General features: G+C 36.6%; 1 protein-coding gene across 4 annotated transcripts in view; it reads right to left on the minus strand.

Annotated features, from left to right (window-relative positions):
- Positions 1–16176, minus strand: part of sgcd (sarcoglycan, delta (dystrophin-associated glycoprotein)) — a 196014-nt gene that overhangs the window by 37775 nt on the left and 142063 nt on the right. For all 4 annotated transcript variants that reach the window (XM_057360575.1, XM_057360574.1, XM_057360572.1 and 1 more), the window contains exons 3-5: positions 5465–5566; positions 3576–3663; positions 2007–2126 (exon numbers count right to left, since the gene is read on the minus strand). In XM_057360575.1, the coding sequence (XP_057216558.1) occupies positions 2007–2126; positions 3576–3663; positions 5465–5566 (310 nt within the window). The remainder of the gene's footprint in view (positions 1–2006; positions 2127–3575; positions 3664–5464; positions 5567–16176) is intronic.

Genomic DNA, 16176 nt, shown 5'->3' on the forward strand with positions numbered 1-16176 from the left:
CAGGTGCTTTTACTCATATCACTGCACTGTACAGTATATTTAAAGGAATTGCAATTCGAGTTGATCGGATGTACGTATCGGTGTCATTTAAAGTGCCGTTTACCCCAGGCTCACTCTCTGCTGTCAAGGCATAAGTCTGTAGTCATATTACACAGCAGGAGATCAAAGGATTGATTCTAAGCTAAGATTCATAAAAGGAGACAAGGGTATTTATCTAAGCATTAGAGTGACAGGATTTGCCTGACCTCAGAACGTTCACGAATTCCCAGTGAGGCCCACCAAAGCTTACACGCTAATGCGGACGGTTGGCGTCAGTCCAGGAACACTTGGAATAAAATCCAGAAACACAGTTCTAAATAGCCTTGTTCTCACTGCAGTCCATTGGTGAGGCAGAGTGAATGTAGGGTAATGAAGTGTGGCTTAAGGAAAATCATCGGGGAGAAAAATGAATGTACACAGACATGAATAATCACTTTACAGGAAGCTCAGCGAAGCTCTCTGGAGAGGCCGCCCTGATCAAACAGGCCCAAAACAACCGTGAAGTCAAGCACTTTTTCAAAAATGAGAGGGAAAAACAAATATTCCCACCACCAGCATCAACATTTTAATGCTGGAAATTGTGCACTAATGTGGCAAAAACTAAAGGTAATTTTACAGAGGGTAATGTTATATATAACATCGACATTAGGGCTGTGCGATTTGGGGAAAATATCTAATTGCGATTTTTTTGACAGACATTACGATTGCGATTTGATTTGCGATTTAATTTTTCTAAGTCAAGCTCCAGCTCAATATTGTCAATAGTGTGAAGCACAGTATGGGTATAGTTACCCTGCTAAAATAAAACAATAAAAACCATTACAGAAATTCTAATTGTTTCCATTAAAACCATTACAAAATTCCTTTTGTAGTGTGTTTTGGGCACTATTCAAATAGGAATTACTGTTGTTCTATTGGTTCCCAGCTGCCAGATTACATCACATCAATAAAATCCAAATACCAGTGTACATTATTATACTATTATTAGTATAGTATAAACACCATGCACTGTGCTGTGTTTGACCTTTTTTGTGTTTTTCAGTTTTTCTTATTTTCTCCTGTAAAGCTGCTTTAGAACAATGCACATTGTGAAAAGCGCTAAATAAATACAATTGAACTGAATTAAATCATTAACACTATACAGTAGGTATAAATTGTACATTAAGCAAAACTGTTATACCCAAAGGGGTAAAAGTTTCAACATATCCTCCAACCCATATGACTGTATAGGGCACATGTCCCTTCCCTCAAATATAATACAGGAGTGTTTACTACACTAGCGCCTCTAACAACAACAGGCCGTTCACCTGTTTTGTGGGATTTGATGTCCGTGCTAATTGGAAGTTACTGTAACTTACTTTGTTGGTAGAGAATAATTGGTTCGATCCCAGAGAACACATAATAAACTACTAAAAGCATACCTTGAATGCACTGTAAGTTATTTATCCACAGCTTTTGCCAAATACATACATGTAAAAGCAGATTTTGCGAATTTATAATTGTAAAAACGGTGGGTAAGGGAGCGTGTCAAAAGTTTAGACATTATGTATAAATGTACACACATTTTAAAACGCAATGCTCTATCAATGAAGGTACAGGAGCTTTGTGAGAACTTTATAAATTAGAAACCTTTGACTAAAGTGACTGGTTTTTTCGGAGGCCTTTTAAATGCATAATAATGAATATTTTGCCTGTCTGCTGCCTTTGGTATGATCTTGTGATTTTGAAGATGAACAGGAAGGCTACTGGATATGACTCCAGGTATTAAAGTACCAGTGCAATTAATTACAGACATATTGTAGTTTGCAGAAACGGCGGCATGTCTCAGGTCAGACTATAACAGCTGTCCCAGGAGGGTTATAGGCAAACAGTTTTTTTTCCACTTTCTCTGCACACTGTGTCAAATAACTGCACAAGCAAAAAGCTTTAATGCCTTTGAACGCGTTATAATTTAACTATTTACTCACCCATAACTCGTAATCTCTCTGCACCGACTACCACCTCATGGTCGTCCGCAGAGAATAGAAGCTTTCCTGTACTCGATTTCACCTCCAGCATCTTACCCCGTGCGTGAACTCCCCGAGAACCTGTTCCAGATGACAATTTTTTTAATTTTAGTGCTTTTCAGTTACAAAGACGATATTCTTGTTAAATTATGCATCAAAATGATGCTCCTTTTATGTTTTGTCCCTTTGCACAAAAGCCAGTTAACTCTAGGACTATGTTTTACAAATATTTAACATTAACCTGTCATAGTGGAGGGCACAAAGCAGAAATGAATTATACATACTTAAGTTTACTGGTCTCAGTTGGCTCATATTTTAAATATCTTTGATACAAGATCATTTTAAAATCTTTAATACAAGATAAATGTACTTTAAAAAGATGATATATTAAATAGAACATTAATACAGATTATGCATATTGACTTTGGTTATTAATTTATTATTATTTATTTTTATTATTTTCGAGCATGTATTAAACTAAATAAACTAAAATGAAACGTGAGTTTTAAACTAAATGTAAAGTAGTTCATATGCTTTGTCCTTGAAAAAAAAACGATATAATTTTGACCTTACTGGAAACACACTCTAAAAAAAAGCCGTAAAAATAGAGCACAATATACTGTATTAATATGAAGGAATTTTCCGTGTTCACTTTTACAGTTGTTTTACCTGTATTTTACAGTTTGCACTGCATTCATTTGCATTTTAGCATTAATGGAAATGTCCGTAAAATAAAGGAAAATGTACTGGTAATTTTCTGCCAGTACTTTATCAGTTTTTTCACGGGATTTTTTTTACAGTGCACATCTACACAATCTTAGACAAACTTACACATTGTTTCTCTTTTTAATGATTGTTATTTTAAGGATTTTAAACTAGAAACACAACAACCACAGATGAAGAAACTATTTTTTCCAGTAAAAGCAACACGTTCGAATTTCATTACTGCAACACATTCTTCTCCTCAAACTTTCACTTAATTCAATTTTGTATACAGTTATTGTAACACAGTGACTCGAGTGGAAGTCACTTAACTAGTCCATTTAGGCGAAATTACTTTTCATTAAAATACGGCCTCGCTATTACGCTATTAACCAGGACTTAATAGTATATGCATTCATGCACATGCAATTACGTCTATGTAATGAAGTCTCTAGTGACAGTTATAAAGGATTTATCATGAGAGAGATGAGACTAACAATCTGGCTATCAAAGAACCTTTTAACTCTTTCAAAATAGTCATTTAACCATCTGTCCTATAAAGTCTAACATTAACTGCCTGGCTTCATTTTCCCTCTATGAGTGGATTGGTTCACAGTCGCCCCTTGAGTTCAGTGAATATTCATTTCATGCTATCTACTCTAAAATAATGGCCCTGCGTACGAAATTCATTCAGTTTTTAGACTGCGAAAACTTGGGGAGCAGCACAACCGTAATTCTAACTAAGACGGTTAAATGAGGGTTTTCAGAGACTCGTAGCGCAAAGTCTGTTTGTGTTACACATGGGAACGCGAGTTTTTGCGGGCTTACCTGCAATGAGCTGAGATACTAACTGCTTCTTCTCATTGAGGATGTTGACAGAAACATTCTTAGAGGATTGCAGGAACAATGGACTTCCCTGACATGAAAAAGATGACAGAAAACATTAATTTGTTTAATGCTAAAATTAAATATTGTAACTTTTGCACCCTTGGCTGTTTTGAAAAATGGGTATGCATATGAGTGTACAAGTTGACCCTCGTGCAGTATACTGTGCAAACTCTACCAAAAGATTTGAATGTATGTTTAGGAAGCACGGTGTGAGTGTCTGAGATGATTTACAGTAAGTGCAGTGGTCTTCTACAAGAATCATGCATTTTAAAAACAGCAAAATCTGAAGCATCTGCAAGATATTGAACATGATCAACAAAACGATATTTAACGTCACAAGATTGCATTCGCAACCCATTTGGCATCTGTAATGTGAGTTCGAAATGAAACATAATTTTTAACCAGAAAATTTAGCATCTACTCCACCTTCCTCAAATCCAAGCAGTGCCCATTAGATTTTTTTTTGTGAGACATGGAGCCTGAAGGTCAGGTTCACCTTAGCCGACATTGTGCTGTAAATTATACATCTAGTAAAGCAAATAAAATGTATTGTTGTTTATTATTATTGGTGTAATCTTTATTGCCTTATCGGTTACTCTCATTAAATTACTGTCTTAATAAAAAAAAGGAAGACAATTAAATGTCTAAATAGCTTATTGGCTATAGACCACTTCGCGATCTGCAAACGCTGGCCCTGAAGCACTTCCGTGTTTTTTATTTTATTTAGTTATTTTAAATCGTGCATATACAACTAAATCTTAAAGATAATCATTTAACATTTTGATTTGGTTATAATTGTTCCGTTGGTTGTATTTTGTTCAAACGCTGTGTAGTGTTAAAAAACTTAAACAGGAAGTTCTTCTGGACCAGCGTTGTTTACTTCTTATAACCCATAGCACACATGCCCTGTAGATGACGCTGACCAAAAAGCAAAGTCATTTCAGAGTTATGATATTTGGAAAGATTATAAAGACAAATACTTTTTTTCTGGTATAACGTGCACCGCTGAACCGTGCAGAATAACAACAACAGGAACATGCATTCATTAAAACAAATAGGGTTTTGATTTCATGTCTGCTGTAATGAAAGAGACGTTTGTTTGCATACGGCTGTTTCGTGAGTTGATACAGATATCTTTCTTGATCTCCAGAACAATATTTTATGCTCCAATTGCCTCTTTAATTAAAGATAGCGCAATACTATTGTGTCTCATATTAAAAGCTGTATAATGTAAATTATGTATTGTTTCTGCTGCTCTTATTTCACTCGAGTGTAAACGCTTCCTTTGTAGATGCTCTTGATTATTTTGACAACATCTGTTTTCTTCAGGAAATGAGGTCAGAAACAGAAAAACGTGTTTATGTTGTCGTGTGTCAGATTAATTAAGTGAAAATGATGAAAATGACTAAATCATGATGACAGTCAAAGTAACACAAAAGTACAGTAATCGTTGTAGTCTCTCTGCTTTTTGGTGCTATATCAGTCCCTCTTGCTTTACTAAAATTCGTAATGAAATGATGAAAATTCCTGAAGTGAATCTTTTATTCCTGCTGCAGTGAATGGGAGTTTACTTGCATCGCCAATCCCAGCAGGCATTGCTATTCCCCTCATCTCCTCCCTCTCTTTCTCTCTCTCTGTCTGTCTTTCACTCTATCCTCTCTCGCCCGTGCTAGACAGATGAGATAACAGTAGCACCCGACGCATTATCAAGCCATCCATCCACTGCCGGCCGAGTGATATTATTACGTCCGGGCGTCACGAGAGAGAGAATGTATGTCCTCTTTGCTATCGCACCAGCGCTGTAGCCACAAGCCCTGACGTGCACTTACTGGTCTGGACTGGATTTCTTTGGCATACAGCGGCTGAAGAAATTCTGAATCGCCTTCCAGTTTCAGGCCTCTATCCGTGATGCGCAAGTGGCCCATGCCGTCCTGCAGAAAGAGACAGAGACACATTCAATGGATTAATGAACTTTTTAATATCAATGTGTTTCGTAACATTTTCAGAAATGCATTCATCTTGATATCATATTTTTGACCTTTGCAATGCGTTACTAAAAATGTCGTTTTGGATGTTGTGAATGGATGTGAATTTGATATTTTTAAGAAGGGAGGTAACGATTCACTCAGCTCGCGATGCGATTCACGATACTGATCTTACAATGCCATTCTTTCATGTTTTTTACAAAATGAGTCGAGACAAATTAGAACTGACTTTTTATAATTTCTCAAATGCTGCACATTTCTTTGTAAAATAAGATATCTCATGTCAAATAACAAAACTAAACTGCAATTTTAAAACAAATTCCAAATCAAATAAAAAATGAATAATACAACAGTATCTTTAATACAAACAAACTAAGACTGTAAGTCTGTGCTATTCCAAACTTGGATTTTTTGCTTTTTTAAGAAATATCAGCATATCCACCTTAACCAAGTTTGCAGTAAACACTGCGACCCCTTCTGTTCAAAACATGTATTGCGATTCATTTAACATCTCATCCGACATCCCTATTTTTAAGTTGCTTATCAGATGTTTGTACACAGAAGTAATATACTGCATGTGTACTGTGCTCATGTGTGGGGGATGAATGACGTAAAGCATAACAAAACAACAATACGTGAGAGATCCCTTAGTGTAACCATAACTCTGACTGCACTTCAGCGAGGAATCAACAAATGAAGAGAAAAGAACAACTTAAAGGACTATAGCACTAATATTTCACATCATATTCCATGTGACTCAACATTAGGTGCATGGAAATGTGTTTTGATTGGGTTCCAATGGCTCAACTTGTTGTTTTAACATTACTGGTAAACATACTGCAAGACTGGACGCTTTGAAGTCAGAAGGCTTTAATGCTGAATGTTCCTCCTCACATCACATGTTCTCATCACCATACTTACCTCTCACATCAAAGGATCACAGTGCCTGTCACAATTGTACCCTGCTTTGGTCTGAGAACTTTTTTGGCCCACTTATTCTCTTTTCTCTATTCCTTTATCTCTGTGTAGTATGTACTGTATATTTGAGATATTCTCTAACTCAGTTTTAGCTGACAGCTATATAATGCATAATCACTTTAAAAGGAAATGTACATTTTTAAGGAATGGTCTAGCTTGCCTAATTTTTGCAGTGATGATGTGATAAACAAGGATAAACAAATAGAGGCGAGAAATAAACCCAGCTGCATTTTTCCTGACGCATGTGGAAACATACTGTACGGTATATTGACTGTAACTGTTAAAGGAACAGTTCTCTCAAATATGAAAATTCTCTCAATTTACTCATTCTCATGCCATGTACTGTATATGACTTAGTTGTACACAAAATAATCATTTTATATTAAATTGCTATCTTATACAGGGCTCATGATGGCGAGTCAGTTTTTTCACTTCTCATTGGTTCTTGCCTTATTGGTCAAGTCTTGAGTCAAGCAAGGAGAACTTAACTTTTAGAATTTAGCGCACTGAACTGTAGTTTACTATATGTTTAATGCAATTAATGATTTTTTTGCTGCCTTAAAGTTTTATTTACAATCAGATTGACTTTACAAGTCATTACAAATGATTTTAAATGTTGACACTTTTACATTACTTAAATGTTGCAAAATGTTTGACATTTTGTTTACATACAGTTATATGTTTATATGAAATGAATTGTAAAGCCAATTTGATTGTACTTAAGGCAAAAAAAATCTAAGGATATCGGCGCTTTCCATCCGAAACCTTGTATCTTCATATTTTGTGATTTTTTTTGTTGTTGTCATAAACCATGATTATTAGTCACTCTTTATGTTTGTCACGGGGTTTTGCAAAAATCTTTATAAGGTATCACAGAGTGCTTGTCATTTTTGAAAGCACAATATTTAATCGTTTTCAATAAGAGTGACCAAAGGGGAGAATGTGGACACAAAAGGTTTTGGAAGGTCAGGAACAATATGCAACATATTGATGACTAAATAACCTCAAAACATTAATTTCTCTCTCAAATGTATCAGAAGACATTTAATAACCTACTAGAGTTATTTGTATGATTTTAATTATGGATATACTGTATGTGCTTTTTGGGGAACAACATGACAGCATTTTAACAAAATGATTTGTTTGTGTTCAGTTAAAAATATACATCTGGGATGACATGAGCGGGTGAACTATTTCTTTAAGAGGCGTTACACAAACTCAGTTTTCTAAGAAAAGAATTAAGAGTTATGAATGGCGTTTCATCCTGCGTGTACTGTTTATCTAAAAGATTTTTTAGGACAGGTTGGGAATAACCAGTGTTGACACGGCTCAGGTAGCTCAACTGTCAGTGTATTACGAATCGCGGGTTCGATTCCCAAGGACTGTACAGACTGATAAAATGCAGGCTTTACCCCATAACGCATTGTAAATAGCTTTGGATTAAAGCATCTGCCAAATGTATAAGTGTAAAAGAAAACCTCTATGGGGTTAAAACTTGACTTTTCTCACGAGAGGAAGTAAACAACAAAAAGCAGAAGAAGAGGATGAGGCGGAATGGTAATGAACGAACAGACTGAATCCTTCCGGCTCTGGTGGAGTTGGGGAACGGTAGAGGATAGACCGAAATTTTATGAATTATTCAGGCAGGTTTCACAACAGCTGACAGAAAGGCCGATGACTCTAAGGTGCGTTTCCACACGACGCCATGCGGGAATCAACAAACCTTCTCTGGTGTGCCACAGTTTATGCAGCATCAAGGAGTAAATTGATTTCCAGCGCCGGTGTCAGTGCGCTTGGGTGTTTGATATCTATTGCAAAAGAGAATGTGTGAGGAGGAAGAGGAGGGAAGAATTGTAAAGAGGTGTGGGTTGAAAAAACAATCTCCTTTATCTGATGGTTTGACATTGAGGGGAGGGACAGTTTAAAAGGGTTTTTTAAAGATGGAGAGAAATCGGAGACGAATGCAGATCTTACGAGAAAAATCTTTTAGGAATAAAAGACAAGGAAAATAACTGGATTTATGAGCAGGTGCGTAATTGGTTACAAATCTGTCAGGTGCTACACAATTCTTATCACCTAAACCAAGGCATAGACGTCCTTAAAGAAACAGCTCACACAAAATTTTACATTTTGTCATTTAATTAGTAGTCACAACCAAATTACTTTCTATTTGGTTTTGGGTGTTTTTTTGTTTGCCTTACGTCTTAAAAAAGCCACACACTAGCTATTGGGTGGCCGGTCCCTTTAAACCCGGAAATCACACATGGGTGTACAATCAGACAACCTTGTCAACGAGCACTTGGACTAAAAGCCTGCAGTTCTATCGGCGCACTTACAAGAAAAGACAACGGGCATTCATTTGCATTGCAGTCACATGTCGCTCCCTCTGCACTTAGTTGATGCACATTTGTTGATGCCATTGACCCGGCACCCATCAACACTCAGCAAGCGCTCCAGAGCACGGCGACCTCACCACAGAACACAACGCCTTAAAAGGACTCGCCACTTTGAGGTTACAATGTGACATTCCTGTGAAATTGTGACGAATCATAAAAGCAAAAGTGAGAGGAAAGCCAGTGCACTAAAACATCAACAGATGGAAATCTTTGGCTGAGGGGAGAATTACAAAAGGGATGAAGTTATGAATATGGGATGCTGATTGGACAAGTTGTAATGTCACAAAGTTGTTCATGATAAGAGCTAAATAAACAGGTCCAAATCGATGTTTTAGTTAAATTGCATTTACATTGTGTTTGTTAATTAAATCACTAATGGCTTTAAAACAAACGGAAATAATTTGCATTATAATGCAACCGGTCTTTTTTTCTACTCATTATACGCAAACGCAGGGGTTCTCAACCTTTTTGACTTCAAGGCCCCCCATTGTATTAAACAATATTAAAAGGGCCCCCTCTCACTCACAAAACTCGTCACCCAATAAAATATTTAAGAGCTTAACATTGCCTGGGAAAAAACTTTTATTCATTATAAAAATAGCCAAATAATAAGAAATCGTTTTAAATGTATTTCGATGCTAATTTTGTCTCATTTCAAATTATTAGTCATTCTGATGTCACCCTAGAAGTCAGCCAGGGCCCCCTTTTTGGTCACGGCCCCCCTTTTGAGAACCACTGGGTTAACATGATGTGTCATGGCTTTGTTAAAAAATAATGTATTGAAAAATAATGAATGTTTTTGCTCAAATCTGGGAAACTAACTCACCTTGGGTGTTTGATATTTATTGCAAAAGAGAATGTGTGAGGAGGAAGAGGAGGGAAGATTGTAAAGAATTGTGGGTTGAAAAAACAATCTCCTTTATCTGATGGTGTGACATGGAGGGAAGGGACAGTTTAAAGGGGCCATGCAACGGTGTTTCATGTATTCTGACTTCTATACAATGTTAAACATGTTGGCTTTTCATGCTTAACATGGTCAACTTGTCAAAAAACCATTTGGACGTATAATGTAGTATTTCTGTGCTCGATACACTCCCCCAGCATTCGTATAGGTTTTGGAAAGTTTTTTTCGAACATGAAAATCTGTTTCGTAACAGCTTTTCTTAGTCCCTTACTGGCCAATTCTCCCGGAAAAGCACGCCCACGGCAAGTCGAAAGAAATAGACCGCCCACGCATCAACCGATGAGTGAGGAAGACCCGCTTACCATCAAGATTGGTTGTGCTGCGGGCCTGCAGCTTGTTACTCTTGCGATCGTGAGAGAAGTTGAGGTGTGTTTGGTTGTTCATGGCATTTAAGTGATGGATGTTATATAAATGGTGGATTTGGAGATCGTTTGAGACTGATAGATGGAGCGGTCCCAGTGCTAAAAGATGCCTAACATGAACCACACGTGGTAAGTGAAACTAAGTCATATATCTGTGTTTTGTTGGCAATTGGCGCATTCGTGCATAATGTAAACAACACAAACTTATAGTGAATCAATAGTTGCAGGGATAATGTATTGCGATGATGTATTGTGTGTTTGTGATTTAGTTCCTCCCCCATGCACACCTCCAGGGGGTGGTATTTTTCCGGAAATAATCGTACAGCTGTATCTATCTTTTATAAAACTAAACTAAATACTCTTTGAAGATAATAAGTATGCAATACTACTGCATAGGTACTCAAGATTATTATGAGATTGGCAGAAACTGCGTGTGTTATGGCATCTTTAAAAGAGTGTTTTTAAAAGAGGGAGAGGAATCGGAGACGAATGCAGATCTTGCGAGAAAAGCCTTTTTGGAATAAAAGACAAGGAAAATGATTGGATTTTTGAGCAGGTGCGTACAATGTACATATGCCATTAGAGACTAAACCTATAGGCAGAAACATTTTATTCTGCATACAACAACAACTTAACTGAAGCAAACAGTTGCAAATTGTTATCATGTATATGAGCTGCTTTGCATACAGCAAGGGATAATGAAATGTAAATGACAGCAAAATCTAAATTGACATTACAGATGCAAAGAAAGGTGACAGTGTTTCCATGGAAATAAATTTGGTGTGAATACTGTTCAGATTAAGAAGCAGCATTTGAATATGTCGAAGGATTACAACATTTAATTCCATGCCAATCCACCCTCGGGTTAATCTATTGGAGAATAGACCGTGATCATAAATAATGTAGAGCTGTAGGTTACCATCACTTTCCCCGTTTTCATCATCCTGTGATTTTATGCACACAGCAGAAAAGAGGATATCAAAGTGTCAAAAAGTGCAAGAGAAAAAGCAACCCAAACTTTATTTATACAGCAAAAGAGAATGCAAGGTGAAGTGCGGAATTTCTATGCATGTGTGGGTTAAAGGAGTCATATGACACGGCTAAAACAAATAATATTGTTTGTTTTAGATGTAATGCAGTGTCTATACACGATTTAAGGTTCAAAAACGCTGTATTTTCCACATACCGTGCATGTTTGTATCTGCTCTTTGCCCCACCCTCTGAAACGCGCGGATTTTTTAAAAAGCTCATGGCTCTGAAAAGCGAGGTGTGCTATGATTGGCCAGTTAACCAGTGCGTAGTGATTGGTCGAATACTGCAAGCGTGTGACGGAAATGTAACGCCTCTTACCATATTTGGAACATCAGGTTCCAAAGCAATTGTAGTGACAGGTACGCCCACCTTACTTGCGTATACATTTGGGCGGTCTTAGTCAAATCATACCACCAACTGATGTAGATTTGTGCACTGTAAAAAATGATTCTGTGTCGTAGTAGATTTCATGAAATTAATTGAGTAAACTTGACGTAATACAATTGTGTTCTTGTTTTTTTAACCAAAATTTAAGTTAAAATGATAGAAATATCTTGGAATTCTAAATGCACAAATAATTGAGTGAATTCAACTTAATTTTATCATGTTCAACCCACTTAAAATTGTATAAAGGATCTTTATTTAATTATTTTGTGGTGGAACTACATTAATTATTTAAGTTAATTTCCCTAACCGTGCAGTGAATTTAGAGTTCCCAGCATGCTCTGCATGCGACGGCATTAGGAGAGTCATTTTTGTGAAAAAGTGCTATTTTATGTGCTTTAGAATAAAATGAAAGACTTGATAGTGTTTATTGTTCAGTTGTCTTTAAGATTTAGAAGATATTCTGTTTGTATTTCTGAGTTTCGTGGTTACCATCTTTCAGAAGAGTGGTGCTTGTGCTTAGGTTGTGGGAGAGCGCAAGCTGTTTGTTTTTTCACACAGTGAACAGTGATGCTGCTAATGTCAGTACTGAGTCAACTCTCAGCTTACTTGTACATATATGTTATAAACAATAATAAATGTTAAACTGAAGTTAAAAAAGATCAAGAAGTTATCTCCAATGCTCAAATTAGTATTTCTTCTTGATTTTTTAACGTTTAGCATGTGACGTGCTTAAATATTTTAGGTAATTTTACTTGATTTATTCGTGGAATATTGCGTTAAAAATATGCTTTAAAGTACTTAAAAATATTTTGTGTAATACTGTTACCTTAATTTTTTTAAGTAAATATCTGTGTCATGTTTTACAGTGTGGGGGCGTGGTTACACGTGGCGTTTCAGGCAGGTCTGGGTGAGCATTCGCTTTTAGATAGAATGCATCTTTTCTTCCGACACTTTAATTTTTACAATTTTACGTGTCTAATACATGCACGGGCAACTTACTCCACACCAAACACACCAAAGACACAGAAAAACACGTGTTCGCGCCATAGGACCCCTTCAAAATGCATTCTTGTAGATTTTAAGGATGAAAATGGTAATGGTGTTGCAATATAATAATTAAAAACTTTGAAAGTGTTTTTTTTCTAATCACCGAGTTATGAAGGATCTATAATGAGCATATTTTGCTGGGACTGTATGAACTCACCCCACCACTATAATTCAGGTATCTTAAAAAACTGAAATGTTCTAGACCAGTGGTTATAACCAGATAATCTATCACACTTAATGATTTACTACAGAAACTAACACCGGAAAATGTGCACATCACAAATCTCTTCACAGCAAAACTATAAATAAGAAGCTTTTGAAAAATACACATAATATATTTGCTCTGAACATGAGTTGCTTCGCTTTATGACCTGAGCAAAAAACAGCAGATGAAAGAAATACATTAGCAATAAATTAAGCTTAACTGGCCACATCAGTCAAGACCGCATTAGCTGACAGTCAGCTGTGATGTACCAGTACAGTTTTGACACAAATCCCTGTTCATCCAGACACTTCTACTCCATTACTGCACGGTGTATTTAACCCCCCCCCTCCATCCCCAACTCCACATTTTAACCTGCACTGTAAAAAAAGTAAATAAACTTAATTCACTCTGTTAATACAAATGATTTGTTTGATCAATTTTATCTTGATCCATTTATTTTGACAGAAAACTAGCTTTCTAAACTTTGCAAGTCAATAGGCTACAACTAAAAAAACATGCAAAAAATAAACTTCAAAAGATAAATTGAGATTTTTTAAAAGTGTGTGGATCTGACCTTAAATATGTCTTGTGAATGTCTTCTGTGACACCATACATTTTATATTGAATCATCCTTTTTCATATATTTTGCTTGTTTGCAACACACTCATGTTAACTTTTGTGAATCTTAGGCCCTGTCCACACAAACACGGGTATTTTCAAAACCGCAGCTTTTTCTATGCGGTTTGGCCGTTTGTCCACACGCAAACGCAGTACCCAGTCACTGAAACCAAACTTTTTTGAAAACTCCGGCCAGGGTGAAGATTTTTAGAAACTCCGGTTTCAGTGTTGTCGTGTAGATTGTGAAATCGGAGATTTGGTGTATGACGTTGGAATGCGTGCCGCTATCTCTGTTGTTGGACGTCAGATTCCAGGCTTCTGATTGGCCAACATAGCTTTATGGTTAGGGTCATATCGCCACCTGTTGGTTTGGCATGCTTTTGACAGCGCTTTATAGCGTGTTTTTGCGTTTTCGTGTGGACGAGGGTTTTTTTAAACGAAGAAGGAAAAACTCGGTTTATAAAAAATACCCGTGTATGTGTGGACTAGGCCTTAATTAAATATTTTATACATGATTAATGGGTCCGTTCTATTACCAAAGGGGTGTTGACTTGCAGCTCTCCCAAAAGAAACATTCTGCCAACACAAAAAGAATGCCTTATCATTTAAAAAATATATACACTGCTCAAAAAAATTAAGGGAACACCTAAACCACACTGTATTAGATCTCAATGAATGAATTATCCAGATTAAAACTCTTCACTTACATTATATATAATATAATGTAAGTGCATGATGTTGTGAGAACAAAATAATTTGACAATGGTCAAGGAAAGCCAAAATCATAAACTCATTCAGGGCAGCAATTACAGTAAATTCACTGTAAAAAAACAGAAATACTGGCTGTTTCAACTTGTTTTCATTTTATCACAGTAACTCACAATGTTAGTCAGTAATGTGCATGGCCCTACGTGCCGTATGAACTCCCAACAATGTCTGGGCATACTCCTGATGAGATGGCACATGGTGTCCTGTGGATCAGAGCATAAGTGAGGTCCTGGACAGTGGTGCTACTTGACGGCTCGGATACATGAGATCCCAGAGGTTCTCAACTGAATTTAGGTCTGGGAAACGTCAGGGGCCAGTCAATGTCATCAATGCCTTCATCATCCAGAAACAGCCTAGAGACTCTGGCCATATGAGGTCAGGCATTATCATGCAGCAGGAGGCTCTGCCCTGCACCAGCATAAGATCTGACAATAGATCTGAGGATTTCATCCCGGTACTTCATTGCACGTGGAGGTCTGTGCAAGGCTGTTGCCTCTCCAGTGTACCTGTTGTCACTTTTATTTGCACCAAAACAAGTGAAAATGGTTCACAATCACTTTTGCTTCCTTATGATTGATATTCCTGAAGGTTAACTGACTCTGTGTTATGCTGTGATGATCAGGTGTTTCCTTAATTTTTTTGAGCAGTGTACATTTAACTACAGTGGTTCTGACTGAGCAATCAATAAATGATGTCTCCCATTTGAAGATAATTTATTTAAGGACAAGTGCTTCAACTTTGTTAACTCCTCCTCTGTGCCTTGTACTCTGGTAATGTGTTTTCTCAAAGATGAGATAAGATGTTGCACATCCCGGGCTGAACCTAACCTGCACGGAGAGCCTATTTCGCTCGGATCACAGGTGATAGCCACATCGCTGCTGTAGCCCATGTGTACACTTAGATGGCTATCGATGGAATTGCCTCTCGCGTTGCTGGAGGCTCCATCTCGAGATCTGATTGAGTTCTTCAAAGTTGAAGAAGCTGCCTCTAGATCATCCATCATAGGAACGTGCCATTACTCGGGGGTGCTGGGAAGTGTTAGAGATTGGGATGTGTTCATTTCATTTAATAAGCCAAGTGATTAAACCAGTTCATCTGAGCTGACCCAGTAGATGTGCAAGGCTTCATTATTGCTTTCCTAAAGTACCATCGCCACCCATCACTGTAAGCGCCCATAGATTTTCTACGTAGTTGAGATCATTTTGAACTGTCCTGATCCGACTTGAGCTGCTTATAGAAGTATTAAAATCAAGTGATTGCAGAAAACAGATTTATATGGACATCGGGTTCTAAAACTGTTTAAACCACAATAAAAAATAAAAATGTTAAGCAATATTTCTATGCGTTATGAATTTAATTACAGTATTGTGCAGTTATCTTAGCAACATATTAAAGTAGCTTAGCAACATATTAAAGTCATACCAAGGAGATCTAAAATATTAACATCTATGGCATTTTAATTTTAAATTTAGTTAGTTAAAAGCGACATTGCACATTAAGAAACATTACAGTATGTTAATTAGTCGAGGCTATTTTTTAATCTGTTGTTCCTTTACAGATTAAATGAATTATGTGTATGTAATATTATTACATGTATTAATTATTAACTATTTTATTTGAAATTAATAATTGATGTATTTATTCTTTATTTTATGCATTTAATATTTACAATATTTACTGTATCTCAATAGCAGTTGCTCGGATGGCACATGACCCCCTAAAAGTAAAAATAAACAACTTTATGAAATTTTACTGTTTCATTTGACATAATTTTCATGTAATTTTTGAAAAGCGGTAAA

Source organism: Triplophysa rosa, linkage group LG19 (assembly GCF_024868665.1).
Source record: "Triplophysa rosa linkage group LG19, Trosa_1v2, whole genome shotgun sequence".
Classification (NCBI taxonomy): domain Eukaryota; kingdom Metazoa; phylum Chordata; class Actinopteri; order Cypriniformes; family Nemacheilidae; genus Triplophysa; species Triplophysa rosa.